Below are 14885 nucleotides of genomic sequence, written 5' to 3' on the forward strand. Positions count from 1 at the left end.
TCTGCCTGGGGAGGGTGAGGGAAGATGCCTGATGGACCTCTGACCACACTGCCCATGGCATGTTCCCCTGTCCTGCAGCTCCAAAGACTACCCTGAGATCCGGCGCCTCTTCCCCAAGGCAGACGTCCAGTACATCGAAGGTGCAGGCCACATAGTCCATCAGGATAAATTCGAAGAATTCATCACTGCTGTCCTCAATTTCCTGCCACCACCGTAGCGCGGGGGACCAGGGTTTCTGCGAGCGCCGCGTGAGACCTGAGGAGCTCCGGGCAGTGACGGCATGGGTCTGTGAGGAGGAGTTCAGCCTGGACTGGCTGCCCACTTTGCAGTCCGATCCTGCTTGCAAGGCCTTCTCCCATCCCGGGTTACCTGGAGCCAGAGCAGAGCTGCACCTCCATCCCACTGAGCGCAGGGAGGTGGAGTGGCACTGGCCTGGGACACTGCCCTTCCTGCACAGCCAGTCCTGCCTGCACTGGAGTGTCTTGGACACTAGGAGGGGGCAGGAGAGCCCCTCTTGTTTTCCTGCTGCCAGACCACCCAGTTGTGGATCTGGCTGTGACTTTGCAGAATATGCAATAAAGCTGAATCCATGCCAAGGCAGAAAATGGTTTGGATGTGGCTGTGGAGGACAGGGAGGGTGGTGGTGGGCACAGGAAGAGGCTCTGGCTTAGCAGCAGGGATGCTAATGGGAGGTGGCAGTTGGGCTGGGCCCATAACACACTGAGCTGTGGGAGCAGTGTGTGGAACACACAGGTGTGAGGATCTTTCATGGCTCCCAGGGGGAATCGCATCCTTCTTCCACCTCAGGGGCAGGGGGAGGATGGGGTAGTGGGGGAAGCTGCTTCCTGAGAAAGGAAGTAGAGTGAGCCTGCAAGAGGGAGGCATAGAAATTCCCCTGGAGCGCATCTGCCCAGCCTGCCCTGAAGGCAGGCGTCCCCCCTCCCTGAACTCCCTCCGATTTCTTGCCTCCCCTGAGAAGACAACATAACAGCAGCTACTGCCAGCCATAAGGACCATCCACCCACCGCAGGCCAAAGGCAGAGGTCTGCTGTGAAAATCCCTTTATTAGACAACGGGTAAAGCCAGAGACAGGGCAGAAGCGGCTCTGGGGCTGATGGATCATCTCTGTCACAACTGGGGACAGGCTCTGTCTGGGGACAGTTAAGAGAGACAGTTAAGTGATACACGCTTTGCATTTGGCGCTCCAGAGCCAGGTGTCTCTGCTGCTCCCTGAGAAGATTTTGCTCAGTTTGGGGCTGTTTGGAGCCACAAAAGGAAGGGAGGAGAGGAGACCAAGGACTAATTTTATTCCAGGTCTGTTTGTAACTGCCTAAGAGGCGGGGCACAAGTAGGTGGTTTGGAGATTCACTTCTGCAGAGCTCTTCTTGGCTTTTCCTCTTTTCTGAAGAAGTGCATCTCTCTGGAGCAGGGCTGCATTCACCTTGAGCTTTCCACTGTTACTCCCAAATTCGAACACTTTTTCTGTATTATTTTTTCACCTGTGAAGAACATTAGACCGAGAAGCTCAAGACATGGGCTACTGAAACGAGTTCCGTGAGCGCCTGCGTCTCCTATGGCCAGATGGGAGATGGGGATGGAGTCAGGCCACTGCCCAGCCCCAGCTACCAACACACAAGTGCTTTGGATATCCTGCCCCAGCCACAAGGTCTGGAGCCCAGGAGCAGTGGGGAATTTCTCCCTGCTCCCCCTTGCTGGCTGGGTACCAGGTTTGGGGCACACACTCCCACGGAGTGCGAGGTGAAGAGGCTCACCATGGGCAGGAGATCAGTGGCCTGGGAAGAGGTAGAACTTCCTGAGCATCGTAGTCCGTTCTTGGGATGGTAACTGCCGAGGGAATTTTCCAAAGGAATATTGGACCTGGAGTGAGACATAGTGGGGAGAAATGAAAGCAGCTCCATTCCCCATATGGGAAGGGTGCAGGGAGTCAGGAGGCATCCTCAGGGGCATCCATGGGCATGTCTCTGGTGGCACAAGGGATGCCATGGGCTGTGCCGGGATCTTGCATGCCCACCACGTGGCAGGGTGTTGATACCTCCAGAAATCCAGCTGACCTTCCAGGCCAAACCAGACCCCTTTTTGACAGAGCCTGCTCCTGAGGGGCCTGCCGAGAAATGGCCTGCCCTGGCCCGAGCTCTGCTGTCAGCATTTCTGACCACTGGCACGGCTACCTCTGCCAGCACACCTGCAGTTCACTACAAAGCCTCACCTTCCGGAAGATCTCCTGTAAGTTGCTGTTACAGGCGTGGTTTCGAAACTGCTCTATCAGGTGCTGGATGAAAAGTGAGCCTGTTGCTGAGCTTCTCCAGGAGACGGTATCTGGGGAGACAGCAGATGCCAAGTGTGATTTCACTGGTGTCCCTCACTGCAACACTGATGAAATGCTGCGTGCCGGAGCAGGAGACCAGGGCACCTTCTCTGAGATCATTATATTTGGCCCATCCAAGCCACAGAATGAGAAAATGACAGGGCATCCCAGGAGAGCTAGAAGTGACGTGAATATTTTCTTCAAGCCTTTCCACTCTCCTGTGCTCCCAGCCATGCCAGCTGCCAGGCTGGCACGGCCTGTAGCCATCTGTGACCCAGCAGAAGGCAATTTCCTCTGGCCACCCACTGCGCTGCGATAAACTGGCTGGGGAAGGAGTGCAGGCAGAGCTGGTGGGGAGGGCTGGAGCTGGGACAAGGGAAAGCAGCCAGGCAGGGGCACAGAACTCTGGCCCTGGTGCCACTAAAGAGGGATCTACGGGTGTCCTGGAGCAGCCTTGTACCCTGGCATCCGGGGACACTGCCTTCCCCAGAGGCTGTTGGAGCAATGCCCAAGCAGTCACTGGGTGGAGGGACCCCTGGCAACCAGCCCCAAGGAGCAGGTGTGGAGGACACCCGTGGCATCAAGGAATGGACCTCAGGCAGGGCAACTATCTCCAGGAACTGCTTACCAGGTGTGGAGGAATGTAAAGTGGCAAAATCACTCTCCAGGTGGACTTCAAAGATTGCATCATCTTCCAGCCCTGCAGGGATCACGTGAGCTGAGCTGGGAGTGGGCATGGCAGGGCTGGGGGAGTCACTCACCATCACGGACCCTACATTGCCTAGGAAAGCAGGGCCAGACATTAGTCTGTCAGTGATGATGGGGGTCCCGTCCCCACCCTGCGCTCGGGACTCATGTGCCCTGGGAGAGCCTGGCTGGCTCAGTTGCCTTGCAGGCACCTTGTAGCAGGGACTCACCTCCACGGCAGGACTGGATAATGACCACTTTGGGTTTGCCCAGCAGTGCCTGGCAGTGCTTGTTGTTGAATTTCTCATAAATGGTGTCGAGGGAAAGGATGTCTGTGGTCTCGCCTCTGCTCTGGGTTCCGCAGAGCCCAGCCCTGACCCCATGGGACATGAAGACCAGGAAGGTGCTGTCAGAGGTCCAGTGCTCTTTGCGATCCGCAAAATCCTTCATGACTGTAGCCATCACCTACAAACCAGCACAAGGAAGGAACATCAGACACCTGTGACCAGCTGTGTGGAGACCCAGCCACCAGCTGTGGGCAGGAGCCACTGCTGTTGGGGACAGAGGTGTCTCTGCGGTGCCTGAATCCCCATCACCAACACACGCAAGGAGGGTCTCTGCGCCACTCCTGGGGGAGGTGGCAGCTGCTTTGTGCAGTCCTTTACCTGGGAAGTTAAGTTGCGATGGATGTCCACTACATAGCCCAGCCCTTCCAGCAGCTTTGTCATCCCCTCCACATCCACTTCAGCCCCGTCCCGTCGGCTCAAGTGCTCAAACTCAATGTTGCAGATGAGCAGGGCCCTACGGGTTCGCGTCTCCCGCGGCAGATGGATGGGATAGATCTGTGAGGATGGAGGGAGGCAGCACTCAGCGGTGGGTGGGTGCAGGGGGCTTTTCTTGGGAGGCAGCTAACAGCAGGGAAGGCCCACGGGTGCAGCAACCACATCTCCCTGTCCCAGGGGCATCTCCCCATATCTCCTGCCCTCCTGCTGGGTCAGCAAAGACCCTGGCTCCCCTTGGCAAGCCCCTGCCTGCTCCAGCAGGGTGGCTGGGCCGTGCTCCACCTCCTCTCATCTCCTCTGACCGCAGCACCTGGTCTCCCTCTGTGTCCCTGATGCGCTGGTACTCGCTCAGGGAGCACTGCTGGATCCACTGTTGGCCCTGGATGCTGACAGGGGGCTCAGGGGGGGCCTCAGTGTTGGGGAAGGCCGGCTGCACACCAGGGGACCCTGCAAGCAGAAAGCCTCAGAGTTACTCTGGGAAGCACCTGCAGCAACAGGGGACTTTGCAGGGCATGAACAGGCGAGTGGAGCTGGGCTCTGCCTCTTGGGGGTCTCCGTTCAGCCCCACGGGGGATGGCCACCCTGAGAGCCCTGTTGTCATTGCATGGTAAGCGGAGCGGAACTCGGTGCCACAGAGCAGTGACACCGGGGACACCCAACTGCCTCTTGCCTTCAGGCCTCGGACACCTGCCAGGGCCAGGCCCACCTCCAGCACCCCACTGGAGGTGCCAGGACCCCCAGCGTGGCTGGGAGCAGACCACGGCCCTGCGTCTCTCACCTGACTCAGCGGCCAGACCCAGGTGCTCCACCAAGGTGCCGTCGCGCTTCCTGAGGCTGTCGATGAAGATCTGGCCGGCCCTGGGGCCCTTCAGGCGCACGCTATCGATGAGGCAACGGGCCTTGTCGGCACGCACCGTGTATCTATCCTGCACCTCGTCCACCTCCTCGAGGCTTAGCACCCCTTGGGCCAGCAGCTCGTCCAGCAGCGCAGAGATCACAGGCTTGCTAACACGCTCCACAAAGGCTGTCCGCACAGTCAGGAGCAGCTTGTCTGTGGGGCAGCCCCGTCAGTGCTAGGAGTCCCCACACCACAGCTCCTGCTTCCCCACCACCCACTCTGGGTGCCTTCCTCTTCCCCATCACCTCCCCTGGGTGCTGATCCCTTCCCCAACATCCTTCTAGCTGCTCCACCTTCCCCATCACCTCCCCTCGGTGCTGCCCCCTTCTCTATTGCCCCCCTTCCAGCTGCTGATCCCACCCATCATCCACCCTGGGTGCGCCCCCTTCCCCACTGCCCACCCTGGGGGCTTCCTCTGCCATTGCCCACCACCCCCTTTTCCCACACACCCACAGAAAGTGCCCCAGGGGATGCATTTGCAAGGAGCAGGGCCTCAGCTACTCAGGGATGCAGAGTCCCGAGCCCCAGCCTCCATGCTGGCCTCCAATCCCCTGTGGACTGGGCCACCCAGGGTGAACGGGACCCGGGCAGGAACCCATCCTACCACCAAGCCCCAACACCATCAGTTTTTCTCACCTGCCATCGCCCCTCAGTCCCCAGCCTGCCGAAGGAGCCACAAAGTCTATTTCTGCTGCGGGAAGAAAATGAAAGCAAATGTTCGTCACAGCTTCACTTCCTCCCTCCTGCTCGGGCCCTGCTCCTAGGCTGTTGCCATACCCCCGCCGTCACCGATAGCCCAGCACACACCTGCGAGCCGACAAGGTGTGAGGCCAGAGCCCCTGCACCCTTTGCAGCCACACTTGGGTTTCCTCCTGGGGTGCTCAGCACATCCCTGTGACACTGGGGCACCACGAACGCGCGTAACTGGCCCCAGCGCCACAACATCCAGCACCCGCGGAGCGAGTGGGCGGCTCCCAGCCCTCCTGCACCTCCCAGAGTCAGGTGAGGGCAGCTCCACTCGCAGCTCGCAGCCCCAGAGCCAGGTGCAGGTGGCTATCCTCTTCCAAGGAGCAACATCCCCTCCATCCACAGCCCCCCAAGCCCTCCAGACCTCTCTGGGGGCTGAGCTTGGCTCATCCCCTTCCTCGCGCTGCCCTGTCCAGCCGCTGGCAGGGAGACACGGCCACAGGCAGCAGCATCCTCATCCAGTCAAGGGTTCACCAGCCCCGTCTCCATCCTGCAGGGGCTAGCGGGAAGGGGAGCCCGCCTGAAATGTAAAATTGGGGCTGTCAGGAAGCCTGAGGTTGCCTCGTAAGTCTATTAGCAGGGCTGTTTCGCAGGGCAGGTTGAGCGTAGCGTAAGACCTGGGTGGGAATGGCAGAAGCAACGCCAACAATGGGGAAAGCCAGGGACCAGCCATGGGGAAGAGGGACGCCCGGCCCTGTGGGAGGTAGAAGCAAGCAGCAGCTGGCCATGGAGCGCAGCAGCGGCCGAAGGCTGAGCAGCGCGATAAACCAGGGAGGCCCCAAGATCTTTCTACCCTCCCGAAGGCTTCTGCAGGCCCGCGGGGAGGCCTGCCCCGCCGAGGCTCTGAGGCGCCCCTGCCCTAGCCAGGACAGCCCTCGTGGGAGGCAGCATTGCCTGCCGGGGGCCCGGGCTCCCCCGGGGTCTGCCCCCCGGGCGCCCGGCGGGTGGCCGCTGCGGGGCACATACCCCCGGGGCTGATCTGGGGGCGAGGGCCCTCGGCCGCCCCCCCCGCCGACCCCCGCGGCGGGCCCCATAGCGGCCGGTTCCGCGCGGGCGGGGGGGGGAGGAGGGGGCCTGGTCACCGGGCTGGTCACGTGAGGGGACGCCCCCGCTCCGGGTGTGCCCCGCGGCTATTTTCGCCCCTCCCCCACGAAGCCCCGATGTCCGCCCGCCCTTTTCTGAGGGGAAGAGTTGACCGGCCGTGGATTGGCTGCAATGGGACGCGCTGTGATTTCTCATTGGGCGTCGGGCGCCGGGTCCCGCCCCGCGCCGCGAGCCGCGCCGGGTCACGGGATAGGCTTGCGGGCGAGGAGAAGGGCGTGTCCCGACGGCCGGTGGCGCTGGGCGGGGACGCGTTCGCTCTGTTCATTGGCCAGCGGTGCCGGCGGAGCCGGGCGCTGATTGGCTGCGCCGTGCGCGTCGGGGGGGGGCAGGGCGGGGAGCTGCACGCGGCAGAGGCGGGAGCGGCGCGGACGGAGCCAGGTGAGTCCCGCCGGTTTCCCTCCCCCCCTTCCCCCCTCATCCGCCCCCGGGGCTGCCTGGGCCCTGCGGCGCTCCTTGGGCTTCTCCCCACCGCCCGGCCGGGCCCCGCTCCTTCTCCTCGCCGCCGCCTGGTGAGCGGGGCCTCCCCGGGGCCTGTCTGTGAGGGACGGCTGCCGGCCCGGTGGCGGCAGCACGGAGGCGGCGGTGGCGGGCCTGGGCTAGCCTGGCCTGCGCCGCTGCCCGCCGTGGCGCGGGGTCCCCGGTGACCGCGGGGGGCGGCCCCGAGGTGCCGCCGGTGGTGAAGCTGCTTTACGTTAAGAAGAGGGAAAAAGACGCGGGGCTTCCGCCAGGTCGGGCCTCGGGCAGAGGCAGCCCGCTCGCTGCCGGCCTTGCCGCTCGGCCCGGCGGCTCTGCAGGGCCTCCGCCCCGCAGTAGCGTGGGTGGCAGCGGGCGGCCCCGGGCCCGGTAAGCCGTGCCCGGTAAGCCGTGCCCGCCGGCGGGAGATCGGGAAGCTGCGGGCCCAGCTCGCCGCCCCCGGCCCCTGGAGGGGAGCGCCTCCGCTGCCCTCCTGCCAACGGCCGCCCCGGCCTCCCACCCGGCGGGAGCCGTGCGTGCCGTGGGGCTCCCCGCGGGTGGGGGGTCCTTATGCCACACGGCCCATAGTCATGGCGCGGAGCTGATCCTTCTGCCAGAGATCTCTCTCGTCTGCATCCTGCCAGGTCTCCTGGGGCTTGCCCGGTGCCCTCGCACACGTTGCTGTTTTTTGGAGAAGGGGCCTCCCCTCCGTGTTCGGTAGAGGCCCCCAAAGCGTCCCGTGCTGGTCTGAAGCTGCTGGTGGCTGAAGTTTGGTGGTTTGGTGTGGAGACAGTGTTGTAGGTTTGACACTTACTGAAAAAAACCCTCAAACAGCTATGTGTTGGAAACACAGGTTTCCCTAAAGCATTTGATACAACGCTCTTGGGTTTTTTTCTGCTGAATTAAATGAAGCAGGGTGAGCTCCAAATAACGTGTGTTAAATTGGTGGCTTCCAGAACGTTACTGGGGACACTATGCAAATGGTCTTGTAAGCATCCTACTGCTGATGGTGCCAATGACCCGAAGAAAGTTTGCAGCTAAAAGCTGATTTGAAGCGCACAAGCAACTCGGAGTGCTGAGTGGAAAGTAAGAGATGAGGATCCGATACAGTGCTCTGTCTAGCTTGGCACTGTACTTTCGATGAGGCCGTGCATCTATTACCAGAGAAAGCAAACTGCTCAGGAATAGAGTCCGTTACACCAACGGAGAAGCAAGGGCGTCCTAGGGAGCAGTAGTTTTTGCATGGGTTCATGACTACGTCTAACACAGAGTGGGGCTGGAGGCAGGCAGGTGGAGGTGGTCTTTGATACCTCGCTGCGGCTCAGGAGGAGGAGAGGGTGCATTAGCTCAGCTCTCACTGGTGCAAACGCTTCTGCGCTGCTGCACCTGAGTTTGGTGCCTGCATGTAGCGTGAAGGCTGGTGGAAAGCTGGGCAGAGTTCAGAGGCGATGTATGAGGGTGGGATTAAAGGTGAAAAAAGCTGCCGTGCGGTGACAAGAACTCCATTTACTTCATCCAGCAAGAAGTTGAGAGAAGATTTGGTCAGTCTACGTGCACTTGTGGAGGACAGAAGTTGGACTGTGGGAATTCAGTATGGCTGGTGGTGGTATGGGAGTGTATGCATGGAAACCAAAGCGTATATTTTTAAGTGGTAGAGATTCAAGCATGGGAATAAACTTCCCAAAGTCAGTGATGACTTTGTATTTGCTGGCAACTTTTACATCATGCTCGATACTTTTTTTTTAGTAAAAGCAAGGGCAAGCCCAGGAACTTCTGTGGTCTGCTCTGCTTGGGAGTTTGTAAGGTAGCCGTAATGTCTTTCAGGGTGTTCGCTGGAAGATGAATATTTAAGTAAACTGAGATGAAGACTGGGAAATAAATGTAAAAGTTTAACTTACAGATATTAATTTCTAGGAACATCTAGTTTCACCTTTCCTTTGCTGCGTTCCCAGGGGTCTGTTTACACTGGCAATGACAGTTATTTGATTTTTCTGAGAGCACCTGAACAGGGAAATTTCCTCAGATGTATCACTGCCGTTAGTTTTGTGGCAGGGTCCTTCCAGCTCTTCTGTCTTGCTGACAGTGTCAGTTAGCTGTTGGATTCATCTGTAGCAAGCTAAAAAGGGAAAAAACAAACAAACAAAAAATCAAGGGAAGCTTTAGGGCTAGATCTTGCCACGATATGGAGGCTTTGGAGAATGCTACTGTGCCAGCTTTTATTGTTATCTCGATCTGCCAAAATATGCACTGGCTTGCTTTTGTTTTTTGTCCACATGGGGCTTTTCAAAGTCTCCCTTGTCCCTGCTCTGGTGGGAGTAAAGGGGATGATGTGTGCGGTGATTCCCACTCCTGGTGGCCTGCGTCTTGCTGAGATTTGCTCACCTGAAGGCAGGCACCAGACCTGGATGGCTGTTGTCCGCCCTGTTTGTGAGATTGCTGCAGGAGCTGGGCCTTCTCCTCCAAGAGACAGCTTTAATCTGTGCTGTTTGAGACAGAGCTATTTCCATTCCTATTCTGTATCCTCAGCTCATCTTGAGAGGCTGCTGTCATCTGAGGGAGAGAGTTCTTTTCAGTCATGTTTGGTAAGTGAATAAAAAGGAGGCTAGAGAGAAAATGAGATTGTTTCTCGGAGTGGGGGGGTGCTTGCATTGAGTGTGTGCAGTTGCGTTGGAAATGACTGAACATTGTTTTACAAGAAAACCAAGCCATATAATCTAACCCAGATTATTTTTATCAGGGAGAAATGTGAACAGGAGAAAAAAAAAGAAAAAAAATCAGTGCTGCATACTTGCCCATCACACTCAACTTCCCAGGACGGGAATGTTCCCCCAGGACGGGAATGTTCCCCCAGGACGGGAATGTTCCCCCAGGACGGGAATGTTCCCCCAGGAATTAATAACTAGCAAGCAATTGTGAAAGTTCATACCTTTCTCTTCCATCCTTGCTTGCTCACCCTCCAAGGTAGCTCCATCCAGCCAGTTTTGTGCTTGTTTGGTGTGTTTCTGGATTTTGATGCGGGCTCTTACCATGAGAGTCTCCTCTATTGCTGCTTGCAGGAAAACATCAACACTTCCAGAACTAGATCAGAGCCCTTTTTAGATAATGATGAATGGCGGAGAGAGCTATTTAAAAAAAATTACTTTTCTCTTAGTAAATTAGCGTAACAGACTAATCCCTGCTTGTAATCCCTGGCTCGCTCTCCAGGAGGATGCTTGTGCTGTTATGGAGCAGGGAGGAATTTTGTCTGGGCACTTTGAGTGCGCTCCTTGCTGGTATAATTGCTTCCCTTCTTGTTCCTCCCTTGCAGTCCTGCGGAGACTGTGCAGTTATGTATGCTCTCAACAGCCCGAAAGGATAGGATTTCCCTTAGGAGGGATCAGATGATTAGCTTATAAATAGTAAATGCCTGTTCAGGCCTACTTCTGAGTGCGTGTTGTTTGGTTGCTGTCTTGCTCTCTGTCTTTGCAACAAGTACAACCGCATCCGCACCTCGCGGCCCAGAACCAAATCCAAGGAAACTGGGCATACTTGCTGCTGGAGATGACGGATTTCTGCGAGGAAGGAAGCTGCCCTGGTGTGACGTGCTTCAGCTTTGCAGCCAGAGCTTTCGATGTTGTGATTGATTGGAAAGGCTCCGGCATCAGTAATGCACTGTGCTGCTGTGTACACCGGCGTGGTGCCTGGTTCCTTGCCTGCGCAGGAAAATCAGCTCTTTTGACTGGCAACGTGAGCTGAAATGAAACTGAAATACATTCAGTAGTTGAATCCCATTTGAAATGAGCCCATTTTCCTACCAGAGAGCACGTGCTAGTAGCGGGGAGCCCTTCTCTCTAAGCGTGAGCTCTTGGAGTCCTTTTTGGGCCACACACACACATCTCCCTTACCTGCCATCTATTTCCCTCCAGCTTTGCTTCATTTGTCCCTGGTTTGGTCAGTCTAACGGCTGCTGAGAGGGTTTGACGCACGTGGAGGTTTAAGGTCTGTGGACACTCCTTCCGACACAGCTCCCCAGCAGCTCTCCTGCTGCGTTTATGGCTCAGCCTTCCTCAAGCTGAGGTTTTGGACTGGAGCCTCCGTTCACTCTGGTGTATCTGGGTTTGCCTCTGAGCTGGAGGAGCTCCTTCCCGTTCTCCAGGGCGCTGTGCTTCACTGGGGATGGGGATCAAATCGTGGCAAGAGTTTTGCATGGGATTTGTTTTGCAGCATCTTTCTGCAGACCCGAGTGATCCATGTACGGCAGATTTGAAAGCAGTGTCTTGCCTTTCCTAGGGGAGATAATGTTAATGGGACATCGCAACTACAAAACCAAACAGATGGCTCCTGCTCTTAGCAGTGGTAATGACTTTGTTGTTACTTACTATTTTGACTTCATTGCTCTTTCTTGGTTGAGAGATGCCCTCAAATTTCTTCTTCAAGAGGGAGAAGCCTGCCCAGGGCCTGTCCCAAGAGAGGAGAGTTACGTGTCTGTATATTCTGTTTCAACACCTATCAAGTTACCGGCCTCAGAGGCTTCCTTTTATGTTGTGTGCATTTGTAAGTGCCTTATTCCTTTTAGTCTATGATTTAAAGCAATACCAATCTTCCTTCCCTCGTGGATCGTATTGCTTATCTTCTAGGTGGAGTGTTTGCTCAACAGTGTGTTTGATACAGCTGATCTCGTGCACTATAAACCCCATGAAGGTCAGCTGTCCAGGGCATGTACAGTAGAGTTTTGCTTTTGCCAATAATTTATTTTCTGGAGGGAAAGAAGTATCACACTGTCTCTTGCAAGGGTGCAGATCTGATCGCGCTGTGGAGGACGGGTACGGCATTCATGGGAGGCATGGTGATGAGGCCTGAGATTTATCTGAGCCTTGGGAATGGTGTTGGCTAGGAAGAAAGTGGATGTTGTGATAGGAAAGCACAAGGCTATATATTGAGCACCTCTATCTGAGACCCAGCAAAGAAGCCAAATCTGGTGACTTTTGCTGAGGTTGCTAACCGTGTCAGCTCCACCCCTCTTTGGAGGAGTCTGTCCTGGCAGCAGAGACATAGGTAGACATGGCTCACAACTTATCTGCTCAGGGGCAAAGTCTTGTATCTGAACTTGAGCCCACATTCACGGCAGGGTATTCTCTAGAGCTCAGCCTTCTTCCATTTCATGGCTCAGGCAGCACTGACTGGAAAGCAGAGCCATTGTTCCTTTTCCAACCTGACCAGTTCTTCCTTGCAAAATGAAATTGTGGAATTGTTCGCTCTGGCAGAACGTGCTTGGACTCGGTACTTGCTTGTGAGTGACAACTTTATGGTAAGGATCCTCAAAGCGTTTCTGCTTTACAGTCAGTTCAGTTGCTTAGACTTTCTCTGATGGCCTCTGTTGAAACTGAGGACTGCTCCGAGCGAGGGGTGCAGTTCGCATTGTTCCTTCTGGAAGCTTCAGAGGGTTTTGTTTTGTTCTAGAAACTTGTTGAAGTAGCCAGCTTTCTCCGAGCAGTGCCTTGTGGCAATCCAGCATGAATCTATTCAGTTGCCTTTTATTTCGACTGTACTGCCTGGATTCACAATATTTTTTTTTAAATCTTTCAAAGTAATTGGCAGAAGTGCACTTTATTGCTGGAGCATGACTGGCACGTAGCACTTGGTACCACCAGCACATAGCGTGACAGAGCCAGGTAGAACTCTGTGTCACTATTTTAATGTGAGCAAGAGAAGCCATCGTCCTGTTTAGTATCTCGTTTATGAGGCACCTACACCCAGTTTTGAGAACATCTCAGCGAGGGTCCTCGGGCTGGTTGCCAGCGTGGCTTGTTGCCAGCCCAGAGCTGGGGTTGCTGCCTGTGCTTCCTGCAGCACAGCTTGCCTGACTGTACCACCCGGTGGCATTGTCACCCAATGGCCTCCTCGTCACCTGGGGTGTGCAGGTTTGGGAGGACATAAGGAGCCCTGGAGTCCTTGCCTCTCACCCCAGTCAGGCTTGTACTTGCTTCTGCTTTCTGGCCCGACTGCACAGCCTCCTTCCTGCCTCCCACCAGCTCAGGGCTGCAGCTGCCCCAGTGCACTTTGCATTCCTTCCCTAATGGTAGACTGAGTTTCCCAAAGGCTAAAATGTTGTATTCTTGCTGAAAACTTTGGAGCGAGCCCATGGCATCTGGGTGCAAACCAAAAAGCCTGTACTGCCCTGGAGGTCAGACTTGGGTAAGTGGAAGTGAACTTCTTCAGGCACGAGGCTCGGGGGAGCTGAAGTCAGATGTGAAACGGAGCAGCCTGTGTGTGGTGAGGCAGAAAGCTGTGTTTGGGTGGGGGAAGTACAGCTGTAATGTGTCTGGGGGGGTGGTGGGAAGATGCACAGCAAAGTGGGATTTGGTGAGCTCCTCTGGAAGCATCAGAGATTTTATTTTTAAGATGCTTTATATACCACTGAGGATGCTATGTCTGCTGTATGTTACCAGTGATCTGGGGTGTTAAATTTTCCCTCTGGCTGTGCTGAAGTACAGTTCATGTTTTAGAGTCCTGTTATCAACTTTTCTGGCCCCTTGTTAGCCCCTCATTCCCTCTCCAGTGCTCTTCCATTGTCACGAGTGGTGTGACTCCAGGGTTTGTCACAGCCTGATACTTTTATGTCCTCTGTATGTGGGAGTTCTTTCCTTTGATGCTATAGTTCAGTGCTGCTTTTTATTTTTAAAGCTGAGGTCCTCGTGGCTTGTGGAACTGCTGCTGCGTTCTGGTGTGATGAGTATCTGTTTGCTGTGCTCCTGGGCAGCCATTTCCCTACAGTCCCAATGGGTTAGACAGCGTAATGGCTGGGATCCCTGCAGGGGGATTAACTGTTTCCTCTTTCTGGGGTATCAGCTTTACTTTCTGTGTATTTGAATCCTTTGTGCTTCTAGACAATGCGCCTGGTTCTTAGTCCTCTGCAAACATACCTCTGACCTGCACAAGGCCGGAGGTATGGTATGGAGGGGAGATCATCTGCTTCTAGAAAGTGCCAGTGTTTAATATTTCTCTGTCAGGGGAGCTACTGGCTTGCATTTTTCATATCCACACCCTTTACAAGCAGCTGACAAGAGGCGACTATAGGAAAGGAAAGCTCCCGGTGCCCCGTTTCCACACACCTTCTCCGGCGAGCTGGTATATCCGGAGGCCACGGATATCTATGCAAACCCAGCAAGTAGCTATGGGTATACAGAGAGGGTGTCTGGGCAAAGAGAAATCTCATCTTGCCTGAAGCAAGGCAACTTCTTTGTCTGGACCTGGTTTCCACAAGTTGCCAGGGGCTCTGTGTGCTGCTCCTTTTCCCTTTGCAGGGAGAGGGAATAGCATCGTGTCTAGGGAGAGGGACAGAGCTGAGATCAGCAGTGGCTGTTTGCAAAAAAGTTGTAGCCTAGCTGAGTTGATAGTCTGTTAATCAAGCGACTGTGAATTTCCATGCCGATGCCAGCTCTGACACTGCTAAGCTCGAACTGGCACTAGAGCTCATGTGGTACAGTGCCTTTTTATAAAGTAACTTTATTACTAGGTTTAGGGATAACCCAGTGCTGTGTGTCCTTTCTGTTCCTGCTCCAGCTCCCACACTGCCACCCTGCTCTGGGCCCTGCTTCCTCTAACTCAGGCAGGTAAAAAGTATATTGGGCTCTGAATGTCTGTTACTAATCTACGCTGGGCTTTCATGTTTAGATTTAGCTGCCTACAGGAAGAGAAAATCCCTTGATTTCAAAGGAGAAGTGCTTGTTTAAGCTGTGAAGTCCCTATTTTCCAGGGGCTTTTGAACCTGTGGTGCATCATTGTAGTGGCAGTTGTAACTAAAGGGCACACAAGAACAAGAATACACAATCTTTTTGTTACAAGTCCTGTGGTAAGGGAAGGGGCTGTGCTGGGAGACTGCCAGGTATTGGAGGTATGTGCAGAAATC

The 14885-nt window shown here is 55.6% G+C and overlaps 1 protein-coding gene across 1 annotated transcript; it reads right to left on the minus strand.

Moving 5' to 3' along the window:
* Window positions 1-1785: 1785 nt before the first annotated feature.
* Window positions 1786-5336, minus strand: LOC309411981 (caspase-1-like; the record flags this gene model as incomplete). Its single annotated transcript, XM_082008760.1, has 8 exons — window positions 1786-1878; window positions 2228-2337; window positions 2955-3107; window positions 3244-3478; window positions 3679-3855; window positions 4106-4242; window positions 4574-4864; window positions 5330-5336. 8 exons carry the CDS (start codon window positions 5334-5336, stop codon window positions 1786-1788), a joined length of 1203 nt encoding a protein of 400 aa, XP_081864886.1.
* Between the last annotated feature and the right edge of the window lie 9549 nt (window positions 5337-14885).

This window comes from Phaethon aethereus, assembly GCF_964289735.1.
Source record: "Phaethon aethereus genome assembly, chromosome: 19".
Classification (NCBI taxonomy): Eukaryota; Metazoa; Chordata; class Aves; order Phaethontiformes; family Phaethontidae; genus Phaethon; species Phaethon aethereus.